This window comes from Amblyomma maculatum, chromosome 5 (assembly GCF_055883805.1).
Source record: "Amblyomma maculatum isolate TAMU_Amacu chromosome 5, ASM5588380v1, whole genome shotgun sequence".
Taxonomy (NCBI): Eukaryota; Metazoa; Arthropoda; class Arachnida; order Ixodida; family Ixodidae; genus Amblyomma; species Amblyomma maculatum.
This window is the reverse complement of record NC_139348.1, coordinates 137128139-137149603: the sequence shown is the minus strand read 5'-3', so window position 1 is coordinate 137149603 and position 21465 is coordinate 137128139. Positions and strand designations below refer to the sequence as shown.

Below are 21465 nucleotides of genomic sequence, written 5' to 3'. Positions count from 1 at the left end.
GGAAACATGTTGATAATTTTTATTAGTATTGTATTATATTGTATTGTAATTTATATATGGATTATTCCGTGATGTTATACCTCCAAGTTCACTCAAATGGGGGTCATATTTCTTGAGACATGGCCCAAAATCGAGCAGATCTGCACACCTGCAGGTCCTTTCTGCCACCCTCTCTGTGGGCGGAGGCGATGAATGCAGATATTCCATCTACTCTGTGCAATGAGGAAAAAAAGTTTTAGTCTTTAATTTGTCGCTACGCCCGAGTGTGCAAGCCTGGCTTGTACGGGAGCTCTGGAATAATTTTCGACGACACACGGGACGTCCCGTGACACTCACCGAAGCCTAAGAGTACGAGGGCGTATTCGAATTTCGCCTCAATTTAAATGCGTGCCACTGTGGCCTGGAATCGAACCCTTTAAGAGTAGCACTTGGCAGCTGAACAGCGCAGCGACTGCCAGGTCACCGTAGTGCACCCGAGCGCCTTTTTCCTCAATTCCGAATCCACGATACAAGTGGCCCAACTTTCTGTTCTGAGGTCAACGACTGGCCTCCTGCGCCGCCTGCGGCGTCGCATTCGGAATCAGCGCGGCACGCGAGGGAAGTCCTGGGAACTCGCCGCAAAGCGATGAGAAAATGAATGAACAGATGACCATATACTCCGCACAGATGCTGGCGATCGGGAGACCCTACTTTAGGAGTATACGAGTCATTAGCTTCGCCTGATAGACTCGCCTGTTGGCGGGTCGGAGTGCCTGATGCTCAGAGTCCTCGCCGGGTCACCAGGGGAAAGAGAGTTAGGGAGCCTAACCAAACTTGCAGATGTGCAGGCGAAATTATGGTTCCAGCAGCTTCGAAACTGCATTCCGAACAAATTACCACTCAAGCCTGTGTAGTATATCCAGAATGCCTTCTTGTCTGTTTTCTCTTTATCTCTTCGCAACTTCACCTGAACAGAGTGGATAGCTTATCCTGCTACCAACAAGTGTATTCTATCTATGGTGCAGTCCCACGTCTTCCGGTTAAGCAGCGCTGCCTAACGGCAGAGGGGTGAAATTTCATGAGCACAGATAAGAGCACTATTAAAAGCGTATGATACCAATGGTTCTGTGGCGCCCTCTACTAATGGTGTTCTGCTGAGAGAATGAAATTATGTCCTCCATCGTACTCCTTCGCGCACGCGCACTACGCGCGATACGAGTTCATGCGTAAATCATACACGTAAAATATACAGGTGATCTTTATTGTTACCTCTGTGAATCGGACTCCCGCTATCCACGGTAGCTGTACAGTACGGACGTATGTATGTATAAGTCGTTAAAGCTATGCCATTATAGTCTTCGAAATTAAAAGAGTGGTGGTCGCCGACAAGGGTACGGGAACAAAACGGACAGCTCCTCATGTGATAAAAGAGAAAGTGAGCAGTGTTGGCCATAAATATATCCTTGGCCGAAGTAACTATTACTCTGCACTTTGCGCGTCAGTTTTAGAGCAAAAAACATTCCGGGTAAAGAAAACTCTACGGTCATCGCTCCCTGTTTCCGGGGAGTCAATGAGTGTCACGTCCGACTGGACGGTTTGTCAGCAAACGTTACAACCTGAGCACTTCTGACCCGGGCTAAGAATGAAAAAGGCTGCTGAGACATCAGCTATGTAGCATGATGTGAACAAGCGTGCGAAAGTCAAAGTGTGACTTCTACTAGTGCGGGTCAGCCTTCGAGTTTTTCTTGGGATGGCGGCAGACACCAGAATCAGTTTGCGACCATATAGATGCGCCTAGGTACATGCAAAACGGATCCACGATCATTTCTTAGAAACTTCACTATGTGACGCGTTCTGATATCATTTGTCGAAACTTGCGATTCTTTTCACCTGCACCTGAGTGCATTTGGCATGTAACACCTACGTGCCGCAACACTTGGAAAGTAGTCTCACTAACTAATGAAGTGAAATGAAACACACCGCTCCGTAGGCATCCAGCTTATATAACGTCAGGTAGTTTCATTAACACGGGGAACAAATTATTCGATTTCAGCCAATGATTTCTTTATATGCATGATCGAAAATCGCAGTTTTTCTTTTGTCTAAATACGTTCATTTCTGAGTTGCAATTCCTAAGACAACGTTTCTACTTAGGTCAATGCTGAAGTTGCCTAAAATTAAGGGAATCTCCTAGTGCGCCATCAGGAACGATATGTTTAGACAAAACTCATGTGACTCAGACATGTGACTCTGGCATTTCCAGCCATTGTTACTGCAGTGTTCATGCTGATAGTGTGACTGCAGAGGCTGCCAGGATCTTAAACGTTGTAGAGGGAAACCTGAGACTTGCCACTCCTGGCTTATAAGCAGCTTAATTATTAAACATACGCTTAATCAGTGCTGAGCAGTAAGCTTGAAAACAATATTTTGAAGAAAAAGCAAGGTTTGTCACTTCAGTGCTTGAGAACCCTTGGTTATACCAACATAAAATTGAAATAGGTTGGAAAGTTCTATAGTCTATTGAAGGAAATTTTCCTCTAATTGAAGGACAAGGTAACAGTATACCCCAATGTCTCCTCTCGTACTGATTAAACGTTGTCTTAAGAACTTGCAATACCGTAAGAGAACGTAATGCTATATTTTTACGGCGTAAGCCGTTATACAGAGCATATACCACGTCGTTGCGTGGCCGAAGTCCGTTCCAGGCCACCGATCAAAATGAAAAACCTTGGCTCACGACGCGTCACACATTGTAGATTGTGGTGGATTAAGAGTGCATTAGGCTGTAGTAAAGTTAATTTAAGTGGATGAAGTCGAATTGTGGTGGATTGCCTTAGGTTAAGGATGGAAATCTGGTTATTAGAAAGCGTTTTAAGTTGAACTAAGTTGGAAGAGAGTCAATTATATGCGGAACCTGTGGGGTTGCCCTGGGTTGAAAGTAGACTATAGATGAATTGAGTAATATCAGGACGGATTATGATGAAATAAAGAAAATTAAATTGAGTTACGGTTGGCTACTTTAGATTAGAGATGGATTCTGATAAACTTAGGAGTGAATTATACACCAGATTAAGCTGTAATGTGGTCATTATGGTGGAGAAATAGTGAGTTAAGGCGGATTACGCTGAATTTTGTTATAATAAGACGGGCAACGCTATAATAAGGTGAATTAAGCTTGGTTACATCCGAATAAGGGGGCTTGAATTTCTGGAGCTACCGTTTCGGACGAAGACCGTGCACACGCTGGAGGGAGAGCGCAGGAAGCGCCAGCGTTGTTTAAATCCGATTGTTTAACAAGTCATTTGCCTAATTTAGCCAATTTTTCGTTCGCTCTGTTCGGTAACAGATTCGGTCAGCGAGTGTACTGTGTCAGTTAAAATGTCTTTTAACCATTTTGTTTCGCTTGCTGCAGCATATTCGCGCTAAGCAGAGTAATGATTGAACAAGTAAAAGAAGAAAGAAGTAACAACAGAATTAATTCTAGTGCAAGAACAGACTGTTCCCTTTCGTTGTGCAGATAGGTGAGCGTAAACAGTTGCAGCTCTAGCGCAATAGAATAAACAGGAGCGACCTGAAAACTCTATGTGACTTCTTTTCCCTATCAGCTGCGAAATCTAGTCGTGCGGGCAGTGTTGGCGCCATCGTGCGCCCTCAGTAAAATGGCTCCAACAAACTTCAAGAACATTGTTGCAGTGTCGTATTGCAGCGCAGCACAGGGCATCGCTGTATTTTCTTATTCAACCTAGGTGTCGGTTCCACAAACACACGATTAGCATCCCGTGACAGACTTTTCTGCTTTGGCAGCTTCCAAGAAATTCGCATTGGCTACCTAATAACCTTTATTTGGCAAACGAAACACGAACTGGTGGTCATTCCAAATGTCATTGTGCATTCTGCTGATAGCGGCTGATTGGAACTATAGAAGCTTCGGCTATATAACTAGAATAGCAACATTTCAAAGCCATCAACACATAGCATCACTTCTCCGGGGTCACTGCACTCCCAGCCTTCGCAAAGTCACAAAACTTTGTACCACGTTTGAAAAGTCTGGCTGCTATGGTAGGTTAACTGCTACGCGATTTTACCATCAAGAAATGGTTCTAAAAAGAAACAGAACCTCGATAAAGAGGCATGCATGCTTGCACTGCCAGCATGCCTTGTTCCAGGTCATTTTAGTTCGTGAAACCATGTCGAGCACTGTGCTGGCTCTAACAAGATGGGCATATACTGCAAACACTTAAATGTAGATTCACTCATTATCTCAGGCAGAGGCAGCGATTATAAGCTGGTTTATTTACGATTTACCTTGGTTTGCGTACAGCAGAGGAGAAAAAAACGAACAGAGGAGAAGAGAAAAGAGAAAAAGGAAATAGCTCACTCGCGACAGGTACATTACATGACAGCCTTGAGCATAACTTGTCCGCCCATGTCTTGTTAATCCTTCAAGATGGGTGCGTGCCATTCCTCGTTTAGGGACAGTCGCCTCAAGAATATTGCATTTACATAAATACTCTTATCGGTCTCTAAAGCTTGTGAACCTGAAAAGGCATAAGTCGCGCGAGTTTCTCCACAGGTGGCAGATTTGTCCTGGAATCCAAGGTTGCAGGATGTTCGAAGCAATGAATCGTCGGGTATCCAGTGGGCTTAGAGTGGTCTGCACAGTTGCTCGGCAAAGGTCGGTAGAAGAGCTCAATGCATTTTTCGCACATGTTAGCAGCTGGCCCAGTTTGTATTGTTCACCACCACAAATGAAGTACAGACCACGAAGACACGTCCACAAGAAGCCACAGGCGACATAACAAGTTCTTCTACAACAGCGAGAGATAGGCGCGTGCCTTATTTGAGAAATAAATAAGGTTAGACTATAGGGCCACAAAACGGGACTAAACGAACAAGTTACACGGTGCAAAAAAATGGTTAGTCCGTGAGGAAGCTGGGACTAATGTACCTTGCAGCTGGTACCTGATGGAACAATGCTAGAGTTTTGAAGGATCGTGGCTGTGGCGGTGCAGTTAGTGCCCACGGGACTAACTGTCCACTGTAGCACTATTAGCCCTTTCTGGCTTCGACGCGTGATACATATTTGGACTCACCGATGACGCCGGCGAGCGCGGGCAGTATAAGTCCCAGAGAAATGAGGCACTTCATCCTCCGCCTTCGCGCTCGAGCACAAGCTGCGCTGCTTCCTGCTCCGCCGGGTCCGCCCTTGACTAGGGGCGCTTGCGGTCGGTAAGCGGCGCTGTGCACGCTGCTCGAGCCGGAGCCCCCGCTCGACGAGCAGCTCGCCTGCTGCGGGTGGTGCGACGGGTGAGCCGGGTGCGCGTGGTGTGCCGGCGCCAGGTGGTGGGGCGCCAAGTGCTGGTGGTGATGCAGGTGGTGAGACGGGTGCCGGCTGGGCTGTGGTCGCCCGCCCAGGAACGCCCGGTCTGCGAAAGAGGAAGGAAAAGATAGTGGGATGGTCATTCCACAGCCTTGAGAAAGACACATCGAGCAAGTTTAGGTATCTTTTTTGCCACCCTTAATAGTTACTCTGAAGTTTGGCGTCTTCTGGTATCAGTAGTAAACTGGTGATAGTAATAGTATGGGAGAAAGCCGGAATGGCTGTGTCATCGGAATAAGCTCAGTGACGTCGCAATTTAGGGACGTCACTAAGTAAGGCCACTGGGTAAAGACCTTTGTCGTGCTATTCCAGCGGTAATTAAAAGTAGCGTATGTTTGCAATAAATAATTAAAAATCAAGAATTTGTGGCCTTCTCTAACTTTGCGTAAATTGAGAGTAAATATTTGCTAGAAACACAGTATGAATTGGTCTAATGTTTAGGGGAATCCCCCGAGAGGAAGAGATTTGTAGTAAGCAATGATTCATTCACACATGCATGGTGGAGTGACTGCCCCGTTGATCCTGGGAGCGGTCTCCGGACCAGAACTATTTTTTTTTCTTCAACTAAAAAGTTCCTACTAAAGCCGGATAGGTTTATTTTGCAGCTCTATGGCTGCGCTCGGGTGGATGATAATGACTAGTTGCACACCTCTGTTACAAATCAACTCCACCTTGGGGGTTGATTTTTCACTCCCTTGGAGTTTGAACGAACACCTTTGCCCCTTCGCTCACGTCGCTCAGGTCACGTGTCGCTCACGTGCCCTCAACGTCCTTTCCCCCTTCGCCTCTGTCACTCTTCGGTCTTCACGCACAACAGACGAGTACGCGCGGTGCTCGAGTTTGGCTCCGTGCCACTCGCCACATCGTGAATAAACTTGTGCATTTGTGCTCACCTCTGCGCCTTAAGGTTGCTCTTCGGTTACCTTTCATCGCCCTGGGGACCTTCTGTCCCAGTTGTAGATGTGATGATGCCGAAACACTAGAGCACCCGCTTCGCTTAATGCCTTGCACTCTCCTCACACCATAACAGAGTGTAAATTTAAAATCTATAGAAAAGTGTGACAGGGTTAAGCAGTGCTATCGCCCCTACTTCGCATTTGATGAAATATGCAAATCAGTTGTTTTATTGCGAAAGCAATACTAATCGCACTCTCAAGCCTTCGCGTGACCCGGCCGCAGTTACGTCTTACCCACGTGAAGCTGTGACGTCACACCCCACGTGACACACGGGCTAGCAGGAGCTGCCAACTTGGGTCTCTCGTTTCACATGGGACGGTTATGTCAGACTCAGCCTGCTAGGACCCTGGTATTCGCGTTACCCCTATAGGCCACTAAGGCACGTTCATATGGGTTGGTTAAAGCGGGGCCGCTTATATGTGGGCTGAGGAAGAAGAAAAAAAGAAGCACGCTAAGTCACCCGCAGCTATTCTTTCGCTCAATATTTGGTTCAGCAGCGTTGAACCCTTGTAATTTTTTTTTTTTCGTTTCGCTACGTGTCATGAATACCTGGGACCACCTATACATTCAACAAAGCTGGTATCGAGTGTGAAATTCTCGCGGCAGTAAGTCGCTTTTCTTTGTACCCCGCCGGAGTCGCGCTGCGGTCACGGCGCTCGACTACTGTTCCCAAAGGCGCCCGTGTGCTGTGCGATGTCTGTGCACGTTAAAGAACCCCAGGTGGTTGAAATTTCCAGAGTTCTCCACTACGGCGTCTCTCATAGCCTGAGTCGCTTTGGGACGTTAAACCCCACAAAAGAAAGATAAGAAAGAAACGCTCTTCTTTGTGGCCATCATCATACGGCCTGGTGGTAACGACGCTTCATGTTTTTTTGTTGTTGTTTTTTTGGTGCCCAGCGTTGTATTGACAAAAGTAGAGCGATATAGAACGCTGTGACACAGGACTACAGATTAACCGAGACGCACATGTGACGAAGTCAAGTCTTCAGGTTCAGTTAACACAGCAGTGTCTGAGCCACCCTGGTCGGCTTCAGCAGCTCTTATGCCTTCAACGAAGGTGGAATGCTGTTCTTCGCACCGAGTACGGGGTCCATGCCCCCGTGCGAAGAAGTGGTTTGGTTTTGTTAGGTTAATAAGGCTTAATGTCCCAACTCAACTCAGACTGTAAGAGACGGCTTAGTGGAGGACTCCAGAAATTTCGGCCATCTGGAGTTCTTTAACGGGCAAGAAATGTTAGCGAGATCTTTTGCCAAACAACCAAGGCGGTAAGCAATTTAAAATGAAAGAAACATCGCAAGCCAAACAATACCAGAAAGATAGAAAATGCGGACGAAATCGAAGCCTCCCCAGTCCCACTAGGTTATACATTCCTCAACGAATACCAGCTGCCGTCTTTTTGTTGTTTTGTTTCGTTTAGCAGAGGCCAAACAGAATCGACCAGGAAAATAAACTGAACGGAGCGCTCGTTCTGCTTCTATTCCACCCGGCTGCTCACGAAGGGAACCTTCGTGGGGGCACAGTTCGGCAGTTTTTCGCAGACGAGGAACTCCTGCCACGAATAAAAGCCGCACGCCGCCCGGCATAGTACTTACTCCTCGGGGAAAGAGGTGGGGCGAAAGAGAGAAGGAGGGTGGAGGTGCTCGCGATGCTCGCACGTACGCGAAAGCTACCGCGGACGCAGCGTTCACCCTAGCGTGACTCGCGCGCCTTCGCGCACGACAGGACCTGTGTGCGCGAGCAAAACGCGCCTGCACGCGCCTACGCGCGCGCCGCGCACAAAACACTCTTCTTCGGTACTCTACTGGCCCACGGCTGCGGACCTGTAGCAGCAGCAGGGCAGGCGCCTTGTGCACGTCAACTGCCCATCTCCTAACCCACAGCTCGCACGCCTTCCCCCAGTCATCCTCTCCTATTCCGACTCAACCTTATCCATTTTGCCCGTACGGGACGTCAAGAGTTTTAGCGCGTACGCGCGCTATCTCGTGCCACGCATGAGCACGCGTACAGGGACGTATACGAAAGCGATGGAGGAATGCAACGAGCCGGGTCTTAAAGAAAGCGCCACTTTCCTTGAGTATATGCACGCGAGGAACAGAGTTGCACCGAGTCGCTTTCACCCAGAACAAACACACGCGGATCGAGGGAAAATCGCTGCACTAACTTGAAGCATGCACGGATATCGTGACCTGAGTAACCAGCGTGGTAAGCTATTCTAACACTACGGTAGCGGCCTTGTGTATCCAGGGGTGCAGCTTAATCGGCCCAGTGTCTTGGGCCTAATCGTGGCTCACCGTTTTGAACTTTGGTTTTCTACGTATGTCATATATTCTCTCGATATAAGGTGCTGTGTCTGTTCGGGGCTCTGCACGGTCGGACGGAGTTACAAAGGGCAGCACGATGTAACGATCGGATATGCGTAATGACACAGCGGAAATTTTTCCTGGTTGACAGGTTCTGAGGTCTCCCGCTTCGTTCAGGACGGGAGTCTGCTGGCAGCCGGAAGTGACGCCGCAAAGCGGAACACGGAATTGAAGAGGTTTATTCAGCAAAAATGTATTGGTTGTGCGCCCTGCGCGGTTTTAACGCCAGTGTGTTGGCGAATAGGCAAATATGTGAACAGACGAATAGCTTCACAGACCTAGAGAACTCTAGTGACATTAAGGAAAGCAAACAACGGGTCACACGGGATGTCGTTGGAATCGGAAGTGACCTCCAGACCCGGGGAAAGCTGGTTCAGCACAGCTTTTATTGTCATCTCAGGCGTAGAACTGGCCTATTTGCGATGCGTAAAGGATTAGTTTGGATCGTGCAGGATAAAAGCCTTAAAACATCGCAATCGATATGTCGATATGTATGAAATTTCATTGCTCGCAATTGTTTCGACTTCATCCGTCGTCCTCTTTATTTTTTTTTTTTTCGCTGCATGCGGTAATTTTCCACAAAAAAGGCATCAGCTAGAGAAAGCTCCTGTAATGAAAGAAGGGTGCTAATAATAGTTCAGTCCGTATGTGGATCGCCGTTATTATTTAGACCCCGATGAATATCACTGAGACCACGCTGAAAGCGAGAGATCTCCACTAAGAATTTATATCATCTTTGCCAAAGGATCATTATTACATCGCCTTATTTCTATGCTTCCAGAATACATATATAAATGACCTATAATTCTTATTGTGCGAATCACACAATTCAACAAATAAGCTCAAGCCATAGCGTTGGGGTGTGAAAAAAAAAAAATAAGAAAACAAACAAATATATTCGCCAAAGTAGCGTTACATAAAATTTTGGTGATGGTTGACTTCTGGTGTCAGCCGGAGGACTAATATGTGCATCACGAAGCGTATATGTTTCTATCTGAAAACAAGAGTAGCTTCCTAATGACAACCTCTTGTGATATCTAGATACATGACAACGATTACATTTGGGCTTGTGAACTAGAGTGGTAAAAAGCAGCTGAAGGATGGCAGCAGGCCAATACTTAGTATCATTCCACATGAGCTCAAACGAAGCCATCAGACTTTTCTGAGAGTTTCATTGAGAGGTTTGGTTTACTTTTCAGACGCATCTCGTATACTATGCGCGAAGGGAGGTTGCCTTCTCGTGTTTATTATTTCTTGACAGTCATGTTCCCTCTCCACGTGCGATAGGTATGGCTGCTATATTCCATTTTATTATTGGGACGAAGTGTAATCCAGGCCTTCGGCTGCCTTGAAGCCCTCGTTACGTTTTTGAAAAAAGCTAGTTCCTTCACATTCTAACCTCTGACCGACTGCTGAAAAAGCAGGCTGTCTAGTGACGCGTACAGAGAGGCAGGAATTATGTTCATTGTTTAAAGTTGTTAAGATTCAGAACTGAATGTATGACACTCCTATCATATTCTTAAAAACTTGTTTTCCTTTCGCGGGGGCTTACGTCTTCATATTATCCAGCAGAACCCTGGATCAGTTATCGGGTGACTGACACCCATCAGCGGTGCAATTGTAGTAGAGCATCCGCCTTGCTTTCGGAAGGTACCAGGTTCGATCCCTGGCGCCACCCGGCACCCATAGGTTATCGAATTTTCTCGGCCTTGTGCTCGGTTCTTTTGGGGTGAAATGCTTGGGGAAAGGGTCATGACCAAAAAGGGTCACATATGGGCTTCTGTCGTGAGAGCCCATATGCTTTATGGCGGACTTATGGTTGTCCGATGACGAAACGAACCCACTACTTTCCAACGATGCTACTTTCCCCATTACACTAATTCCATCGCTGCAGGGGTATCTGCAGCAAACCTCGAAGGACAAGGAAGACAAACTGAAGCTGGTCTGCGTCTGGACCCTACGGCCTTCGAATAACAAATAAATCCCTCCCACATAAACCAAACCACATAAAAAAATACCAAGAAAACAAAACACAAATGTCGCCAGCAATGGCATATTTCGTAATTCGAAAGGAAAGTGTGTGAGTCGACACTGAATTTTCGGTGTAGATCCCAGAGTCCACACTAAACCCGAATTCACTTTAGAACAGTCATCACGGAGTCCATATTGGTGTACAGATCACAGCTAAGAATCGAGTGTCAAGAATTAAATTCTCTTCCACCATAAATGTGTCTTTAGCTCCCAGGCAAACGTTAACGTAACCAGGAAGAGACAGAGAATCAATGTTTACGGAAAACAAAATTTCAATGGAGCTGTCCTATTATCCTTTTTGCATGTTATTACGTTGATTGATGGACGGGCTGCATGCTCTCAATGGTGGATTGATCGCACGGTGACCAAGTTTGTCCAAGACAAGCGCACAGAGCCGGAATCTCACTGGAAATACTTCACGCACTTCCGGACAAGCTGTATCACTTTGTTTATTACCAGTGTTGCAGAGATATGTGACACGTACACCATACTATAAACGCTGTGTGGCAAGCAGCGCAAGCGTATGTTGGTTGTGGTCCAAGAAAACCACGTGACACTTGCCGTCTACCTTGCACAGCGGGCGTTTGAATGCATGGTTCCACGCAACAGGCTCTGGGGTTTTCTTCTTTTTTCTTTTGCCGACACTTTGTTGCCAAAACAGAATAGTCCCCACTCGAGGGAACCATTGAAGGAGCTACTATGACATCAAATATATGTGCGCGTGCAGCTTCTCTTCTGCCAACCATTGTATTCCCTTGTTGCACTGGCGAAGTCACCCCGGTTTAACCTAGACCTGAACAAACTTTCGAGTTTCGATTTCTGTCACTTGTAATGAGGCAATAAAACAAAGAAAGTAATGGAAACCTACAAGCACAGTCAAGGCAGGAGCCGGATCATCGCCTTCTCCATTAGCAGAATGGCGCGTTTCTGACTGAGCCATCGGACCCATATTTACCCTTAATATTGCACAAATGCCGTCTAGGTGGCATAAAGTGCGAATGTCTAGATTAGTTATTCGTTCATTACATGTTTGTGTCACTTTATAGTGAGCAGCTTAGACAGGCGCGTATACGGGCCACATGCCCGAAATTGCTCGAATTTCCAACAGTCTGTCAGGTGGATTTTCTTACTTGTACTTTAACAGAGGAGGGAAGTGTGTAATCCTCCTTCCATTTAGTTCACTGTTATGCACGAAAACTGTTGCGCGGTCAGCGCACACGTGATTAAGCATTGCCTCTTCACATTTGAACCTCTGTCAAGGTTCAAGGTGAGTCACGCAGAAACACCCAAAGATGCAGGCCTTCGAAGCATCTACGCCGATGACTGTCTGGTACATGGGTACTGCATGGCGCCGTTGTAACTGTATCTGTGTTTACGAAGCAATGCGCCCAAGTTCATAGACAATAATTAATGTATCGCGAAGTTCCTCGAGACTACCGATATCCGGCTAAGATTATCAGCGGCTTCTCAATATCTTAGCTTGAATGTCCGTGCGCTAATTATGCAACAGCCATATGACTATGTTGGTGTCGTAAATCCCTGACTGCTGAAAAATGTCATCATCAGCAACAATCAAGTGACTTCCTGCGTGACACAATGATTCCTCCCCTGATATTGATTTAGACCTCTTTCCCTTCAGTTGCAGCCACCTTAATGAAGCGACTCTCCCCCTACCCCTCATATCTTACCCACCCTATTCTCATCCCTCCCCTTGACTATTCCTCTCCAGCTACTTGGGATAAGACAGCGAGTGACATGCACAAATGAAGTGAGTTAAAAGCTGTGAGCTCTCGTCGTCGGACTTGAGTGCCAAAGCCAATTTCAGGGTGCAAAATTTTTGGTGTGCCTACGAATAATAGGTCTCGAGGAGACAGCCTGAAGCTAGCCCCGAACGTTGCATATAGGAACAGGTGATAAACACTCCCGTTATCAGGCGTGTCTCTACTGGCGTTCATACAGGCAGTTCATTAATAATTCGTTCACGCGAAAGAAATTCAAAGAGAAAAAAAAAAAACTCGCAGGTGTGTAAACAGTCTTGGCAACCTATTCGATAAATCATCACGAGGAACCGTCTCGGCCACGCCACTATAGCAATTGATCTCAATAGAAGCGGGTATGGGAGAAGAGCTAGATTAGTTGATACATGCTTCGGAACACTACAGCAGTTAAAAAGGAATAGAATATCAATATTCAAAGACGTAAAGAGTAATGCAATGACAACTGGTGCTTTATTTGTAAGAACTCGCGCTTTCATTCTGAAGAATTAAAGACAACCTGTCTGTCTTTTAAAACTGTCTTTCGCGCCTGCCAGCATCTTGGTTTTAAAATACAATTTAAAAAGACAGATTATCGAAGCATTCAAGATGATTTCGGGGGAAGAAGGGGAATGCGTGAGTGTTCCGTCGGTGGCGCTCAACAGGAAGGAGGTGATACCGCTTCGTTCGGACAATGTGACAAAAAGTTAGACGCAATTTGTCATTATTTTCGTTTTATTTTCATTTAATTTTTTCCTACTGAATTTCTTCACATTTTTTCTGAATCTTTTGTTTAATTCTTCTTCTTATTGTAACCCTACGTTTTTTGTGATGCATTCTTCTTCTTCGTACCACAAATAACTGGCAGTTGGTAGCGAGCGCATCGTCGGTGTGAACATCTTGGTTTAATTCTCTTTTGTGTGTGTTGTGTTTGTGTATAACCTTACAGCGCCAGAGGTCGTCGGAGTCGTATAGCCAACTAGCCCGCTCGCAAGTGCTACTGATCCTGATGAAAAACTGATAGCCAAAAACAGCTTTAAATATCTGTTGGAAAACTCACTATGATTACATCCGTGGCAATCAGAAAGACACAGATAGGGACTTCGACATCCGCATGCCATCCCGTTGTCTTTGATTAACTGTTACTCACACTTTTACCTTGCCATTGTGGATCGAGTGCTCAGAGTCTTTATTGGGTGTTTTGAGCGAGTAAAACCAACAATTGTACATCTGTTAGGTAGCAATGGTTAGCCTTGACCGCCTAGTAAAGAGAAGAGACATTAGTATGCCAACCAAGATCCGTATAACTCGTGCTATTGTCTTTACAGTTGTGATGTATCGGTGCGAGAGTTGGACTGTGAAGAAGGCTGACCGCCGAAGAATTGACGCGTTTGAATTGTGGTGCTGGCGAAGACTCTTGAGAGTTCCTTGGACTGTCAGAAGATCAAATTAGTCGATATTGTCGACCATAAACCCTGACTGCTCATTGGAGGGTCAAATTCTAAAGTTAAAGCTCAGCTACTTTGGTCATCTGATGAGAAGAGAGGAGTCGCTGGAGAAAGATTTGATGCTGGGAGAGGTTGAGGGTCGCCGGAGAAGGGGTAGGCAGCGAACGCGATGGTTAGATGGCATCCTCGAGGCACTGCAGATGAAGTTATGGGATGTTAGGAAGATAGTGAGAGACCGGAAAGCGTGGCGTGCATAGGGTCCCGAAGAGTCGGACACGGCTGAACGACTGAACTAAACTGAACTAGGTAGCAGTATTCATGCACCTCGTACAAGGCATCCGCACGCACCAAACACTTCTTATGAGCGTTGCTGGAGGACATTAAACCAACTAGGTAAAACATCAGTGCCTTCCCCCTTGCTGAATATTCGCCGTGCATTGAGGTTTTTGTCTTATTAATCTGCACGACACTGGAATTTGTCGTTACCTTTAAAACTGACACTGGCATTTGATCTCTATTGACTTCATTAATTAAGATACGTTTTATTCTGCAGCCCTTCGCACCCATAACACCTTTTGCAAGAGGAAGTTGAACGCGAGCGCGTTTCAAATGCCGGCCAAAATCGCCGTTCTTATTAATAGTTTGTTTTCTGTCTAATTAACCGACACTGAGTGCAAGGTAGCAATAACATTTGATGCACTATTACAGAGCGTCTGTGAAAATTTTGCGCATACGACATAGAATCTGCTACAACTGTTGTAAAGAAGAATTGTTTACAGGTGTCGCTGGAGGCAAGAGAAAAAAACTACGATTTAGACAGTTTTATTTTAACTTGTTCCTAATTAAAAACGAGGAGTGCATTTCCGCCCCTCATTGTATGCCTACTATAGCCGTAAAGTGTGACTGTCCAAGTGCAAAGATGAAGAGCGTAAAACATATTTTCGCAGATAGTTCACAGTTAAGTCCATGAAAAGTTCGCAGCAATTTCGCAATACCCTGCTCATGTTCAGGCGTGCGCATGTTCAGGCGTGCTCATGTTCAGGCGTGCTCATGTTCAGGCGTGTGCACTATATACCTTTCCCTCTGTTTTTGTCTGTTCAGTAGGATGCTTCTATCCATGACTGTATATGCTAGCTCCTTCCTCCCCAGTGTAATGGTAAAAATACGGGCAAGTAATTAATATTAAAAATATGTTCTATTTTGGTGGCGCCCTTTTCCAGGTACGAAGCGCCCACATTTACCTTCTCTCAACGCACAGGAGCCACGGTACTCGAGAAAACTCCAGCCTTCCTTCCTGACACAGGCCGTGCCACTTAAAGTTCTCACGAGCGACGGCCACGCCATTTTCGTAGCGGCACTGTGCTCTGCCGCCGACTGCAGCTCGACCGGCTCGGGAGCATGTCCGCGGCGGTGTGGTGACCTCAATGACGGCCAAGGTCGGTAATTCTTGCGCGGTGGGCGCTGCCCCGGAGAGAAGAGGAGGCCAGGCACGACAAAGCGAGATGTTTGAGAATCAGAATGAATAGAAACTCCTAATCTCCTAATCGGTCCGAGCCACTGCCTGGACAGGGCGGTGCTTGTCGTAAAGACCAGAAGCCCTGGCCAGGAGTGGACGTGGTCGTTGAAGAACGTAAAGAAAAAATGAACCGAGAAGACGGTACACGTCTTCGCGCACCTTTATACGGTCTTATTTACCTTTATATGTTCTGACGGCTGCTGACATCTCTGCCTTAATTTTGACGAAAATCATGCAAATATTTATCGTTTCTTTGCTTACTCCACCTAATGATCATGCTCATGGTCATGTCTGCCTGAGCAAGGCCTGGATAGCAGGCCTTGCATGAGTAAGTAGTGAAATTTAGGTACAAGTATTATGACTAGGCGCAGGTCTGGTTTGGTTTGTGAGGTTTAACGTCCCAAAGCGACTCAGGCTATGAGAGACGCCGTAGTACAGGACTATGAAAATTTCGACCACCTGGGGATCTTTAACGTACACTGACATCGCACAGCACACGGGCGCCTATAGCTTTTCGCCTGCATCAAAAAGCGGCCGCCAAGGCAGCGATGCGATCCCGCATCCTTGGGAACAGTAGTTAATGCACCGTAACCACTGCGCCACCCCGGCTGGTAGGCACAGGTCGGTATGCGAGTTCGTACAATAACACTTTTATGAATAGATTTTCGAGGCAGTTACGAACGGGAAACGAGATATGTTGATTCTTAGTTTCTCTCTTTTATTCGCTTTTCATTGACACCGCTAAAGTAGATGTCCTGGGTTGACGGGGTATGTGCTTTAAAAAGAAATGAAAGAACAAAAAAAAAATTGCGCAAGTGCAGCAGCATAGCTGACGCATGTGTAAGAACAAGCCAGAAAAGATGTCATCTACAGCCGGCCAATTCTCCAACAGTATCACAACAATGCCTAAACAACAACCGTGCCGAAGCCAGGCGGTGAACAAGACGAAAATACTCATATTCGCAAAATGTGTTTGCCATTTTCATCATGTTTTCCCTATCCGCTTTATCACGGTGTGATGTACGACCGTTTACTCCACACAGTGGTGATACAGTTAAGAAATTGGCAGCTGGTACTTATAGTACACTGAAATGTTTGCAATCTCATTATTTCTTAGCTCCGGCTACGGAAATCCCATCTGTGGTCGGCAAGCACAGGGAGAGTTGAAAATAAAACATGGACTATCATGTGGAAATATGGGGAACTAGGCGAGTTGGCATGACTGTATATTGGTGATACTGCAACACCAAAGCGCCGTTCTTATGCATGTATCAGCCACCACGAACTTTCCCACATTGAGGGCTAGATCGCTTGGTGTTTTCCACTGAAATATGTACTTGATTTCATTTATAAGATAACGGTGTCACGTCTGATATTACCCATTACGTGACTTATTTATCCTATCGTGTACCAAATGGCCCTATTTACCGTCTCGTCCTCTCTAAAATTTGCAGTTTCCTTGCTTTCGCTGGATAGGCGTTCAGATTTTGAGTTCTCGCGCTTGACCATGTGGTGCTCATATACGGCACACAATTGAGCAAGTTGGTATATACTCATCTTGATGAAACAAAAGTGCTACTGTCACAAACGCAAGGGGGACACAGCGCTTGTGTCTTCACCCCCCCCTCTCTCCCTTCCTTTCTCCTTGTCTTCGTGGCTGCATAATTAGACTGGCGCCTGCTTCTGCAAATAAACCAACCGGTATTCAGTGCTTGTTTATATCATCTATATGTTTCGTCGTTGTCCTCTAATTGCGCACTGCTGATGTTTCAGCCACTTAGCCCAAGCAAATATATTAATTGCAAGCTCAGCGGCTCACTTCTGCACTTGTTTGATGTGTCACCAGGATGTCATTGAGTTCAATGCAATAGCGTCAGTTTTAGTCATCCATGTTCGATCAAGAATAACAAAACCACTCCAAGTTTGTAGACCGCAGCTGCATATTGGGGACATCAAAAAAGGTAACCAACCTACATTGTATTTGCAGCTAAAAGTCGGAAACTGCGTTTGGGAAGGGTGTATCACAATCAATTACCAATATGCATGTTAAGACGTGTTTCCACGCTTGTTACAGTGAATTCTAAGTTGCTATCTCCTAATATAAGAATCACCACAAAAAAAAAGGAAAAAAGAACAAAGCCAAAGCCTATTACACTCTTGGGAAAAGCGAACACGATCGGTGATCTGCTCTCTCTAAAATTAGAACAACGAAACGCTGCACTTACTACAAGCCGAAACCGATATTTCATTGTTTTCGCGCGCGAACCCGTAAGGCTATGGACTCTGTATACATACGTAGCCTAGTGCTGCTTCACCGTACAACTTCCCCTTCTTCGAATCTATGTCTCCACGCATCCGTTACATCGTCACGCGTTGCCAGGCGATGTATCCAGAACGCTTAGCCGCGTCGTTTATTACACAGCCCTGTTTAGTACTCAAAAGTGTTCCACATAGCTAGCCAGACGTTCTAATGACCGCTTGTCTCCACCAGTCATATAGATGGCCGCCCTTTTGCGATGCTCGGCTGCATCCTGGTGCTAGTTTTAGAATGCGTGCACTCGGACAATGCACGGTTACCCGCTTCTGGGTACCGTTACTACATAGAATGCACTGACGATCGGGAGGTTGATGGAATTCTCTTATCGACTGCGTCTGTTCGCCTGCGGAAAGCGTGGGCACCCAGCCTGTGCATGCAGCGAAGTCAGTGACAGGAACAAATCGATTGTGTCTGCTCTTCCTCCGACAGTGCCGTTCTTTCCTCACAACCTTGAAATAACCTGGCCCGTTGCCTTAACGGCGTGGCTATTGTTAGGGAGTCCCGTTCGATTTTATAGGATGACCGTCTGCTACAATTTTACTCAAATTTTCTACGATCACTCTGAGTACATGCCCTAGGCAATCAGTAATTATGACTGCGCGCATTAATAGATTTGACTGAAACTAACGAATGAAATGGTCTATGTGCGTGTCACATGAGTAAAAAAAAAATCTTTTTGCCAGAGAAAGAGGTTTCACAAGGCATTTTGTAGGCACGCCTATCATTCAGGAGAGCCTGATGCGAGCAGCAAAACATTACAATAGGTCAGTTAGGCTTACCTACCACGAAGAAATATGTAGAAAACAATGTGTCATCGATCACCGGCGTCGATAGGGACATCATTGACAGGAGTTCCGAAACACATTTCCCATTTTGATATAGGAACAAAGCGAGCACAAAAGTACACGCTAACTGGTTAGGGATAGGCCTCCCGCTAGTTTTTTGCTCGCAGAATTGTTGGTGTACACGTATCATCTTGAAATCGAAACTATGACAGAACGCGTCCAAAAATAAAAAAAAAAGTGCTTAAAGATTAAAAATATTTTCAAACCCGAAATCAATAAAGCAGCCATCATCATCCCACCCATTAAGGAGTCAATTTAAGCTGAGTTCGTGAAAGGGTGAAAAATCTCACCAGGCGATGCAAGCGATTCTCCAGCCACAGTTGTCGCGTGCGGTCACACCAGTGAAGAAACTGATGGAGCGACGAGGATCACCGCGCGTCGCAGACGAAGCCGTTTCGAAGCCGTGCTGACTCAGTGTTGCCAGGATAACTCAAAATTATCCTGTACACGCTCAGCAGGGGCACCCAGCGCATACGGCCCGCGATCAAACACGAGAGGGTTGAAATAAACCGTTCACTGAAGACTCCAGCCGCGGCGTCCACGTCGGGCGATAAGGGCTGACTACACAGCGCGAAGCAGACGACAGCGTGCGCTAGGCCGCAGACGACTGTTCTCGTGAGCTGAGCCGAAAATCCCCAGTTCCCGTTATAAAAAGTGAAAGCTCGGCTGCCCGCTGCTTCGATGCGAGGGCTGGGCGAGAGGCTGCTGCTGCTGTTTCTACTGCTCACCCGCATCGGAGTGGTATTTCCCCTTCGCCACACACTCTGCCCCTTTGCAACCTGTCTTGCGTTGTGTTTGTTTCTTTGGGCGCTACGCCACGCGCGCAGTGGACAAGAAAAGGGCGCCTTGGTTCCTCGTACGAAAAGCCCAGCCGAGTTCGAATCGGGGACAAAGCATGCCTTGGCGTGCGCGCCTGCAACAGGTGAAAGCCCTCTTAAGAAGCTCTCCGACGCGTTCGGTCCCGCGCCGGTGGGATAAAAATACAAACAAAGCTAGCGGTGGGGGATAGCCCCCCTCCTCCCCCTCCCTCTTTCCTATCTTCCTCGCTTCTTTCCCTGTACTCCTCCTCGTCACCACCTCGCAACTTGCTTGCCCACCAAACAACACAAGACACGCAAGAAGACGGTCATTGAGAGAAACATCTCGTCAGGTGGGGCGAGCAGGCTGAGAGGAAGGAGGTGGCCTGAGTAACGGTCGATATGAAACTTCGGCGAGGGCGAGAGTTAGCCAAAAACCAGATCTCGTAAGGGCCGACGTCGTCTGCCCTGTTCTGATGCTTCTTCTGTTGCTTCTTTTTCGTCTTCTGCTGGTTATTTCGGCGCTCCCGCAGGCAGATCGTCTGCTACGCAATTCGGCATTTGCGTTCGCTTCTCGGCCGTCTGCGCAAATTAGGCTCCCTTTTTTGCGCGCTTGACCTGCTGCCGCCTCGAGCGGGGAAAACTCACGAGCTAGTGCCTCACGTAAAGTCTTTTCTGCATCGTCCGCACGATATGATGCGTCGCACAAGCGCCATGAATACGCAGACGAAGCAAGACACCACGTGCCTAGCTCGCGTCGTCGTCTGTGTCGTCTGCGACTCTCTCCGGTTGTAGGCTGGTGCCGGTTCGTCTGCACGAGCGTCAGACTTCGTTTGGCTTTACAGACTCCGTCAAAAGGGAAGGCAGACGACCTCCGTTGAACTGCCATTCAGGTCCACGAAGGTCGAAAAGGTCCACCGCTAGAGCAAACTTGTGGATATAATGGCAGCCCACTTTTCAGATATGTTCTTTCCGCCGTCTGTTTACTTTTTTTTTCTTTTCCTTCTTCGTTGTCTTTTCTTCCTGGTGTGGCGTTCGGCAAACGGGACTGTCAAATTGAAATGTCTTTTACGGGGAAGACGTGGCGGGCTAACCAGGATAGCCGCCTGTATCCGGGCCATCCATGACAGAGATTAATGTTCGGCCGCATTGGGCTTCCTTTTGCCGTTGCAGAGTAACCGTTCCCAGTGACTGGCGAGGATACATTTCAGGCTGTCGTTGCTTGAGCAAACTTTCCTCCCAAATTGTTGGCGACGTTTAAAAGTCTTGTCCCGTACGGTACTGGCATATATCCGGCAGTTCGATTGGCCCGATATCGGTATCTATAGTACGTACGTGTGGTGAAAAAGGAACACTCGAACATCTGATAGCGAAAGCTCACGAAACTGGTTTCCGCATACCCTGTTTGCACAGAGTTGTGGCTGCGTCGGTCAGGAACCGTTCGTCACGTCTTGCTTACTTTGCGTATCCGGGAAACCATAAGGAACTCCCAGGTTGATTTCCTGCTCGTGTCATTTCCGTTACATCTTGTACCCAAGGAAACCACATGGTTGCCCTCTTGTTGCGTCTTCTCTGACAAGTTTTTTTTTCAGTCTTAAAGCTAGACTGGCAGTTTCAGGACACAGCAAACAGGCTTCCAGCGCCTGCAGTCGTAACTTGTCTAATATACAGGAACTTCTGTATTTGGGGGCCGGACTTAAAAAACAAAAAATATGTCCTACGCGCAAGCTACTCGCGTATTCGAGACTAAACGTCACCCCCAATGTTGCTCATTGCGGTTTACGTTCTTTCAAAAGGAATTTAACTCTGGCACTGACCAAATTGTCTGTAATTAATGAAGAAATGCTGTCACGTACAGGTGTAGTTTTCGAAAAGGCTGGCTGAACAACCGAAACATCAGGCTGCGGCCCCTGCCGGTCGAAGAAGTGACCGACAGCTTGGTTCGGCGTGTGAGCAGTTGCGCGATTCCTTAAAGAGGCCCTTTCGTCTGCTTGACAAAATTGTAGTCAAGACAGCTCATTTAACTAAAAAAACACCAAAAGAAGGTGACAATGACCCTCAAAACAAACGCCTAAGTCGCT

The 21465-nt window shown here is 46.8% G+C and overlaps 1 protein-coding gene across 1 annotated transcript in view; it reads right to left on the bottom strand.

Annotated features, from left to right (window-relative positions):
- LOC146189694 (uncharacterized) overlaps positions 1 to 7410 on the bottom strand; it is a 64655-nt gene extending 57245 nt beyond the window's left edge. The window contains exons 1-2 of the mRNA XM_084605324.1: positions 7395 to 7410; positions 5073 to 5405 (exon numbers count right to left, since the gene is read on the bottom strand). Of these exons, the coding sequence (XP_084461450.1) occupies positions 5073 to 5405; positions 7395 to 7410 (349 nt within the window). The remainder of the gene's footprint in view (positions 1 to 5072; positions 5406 to 7394) is intronic.
- Positions 7411 to 21465: the final 14055 nt, after the last annotated feature.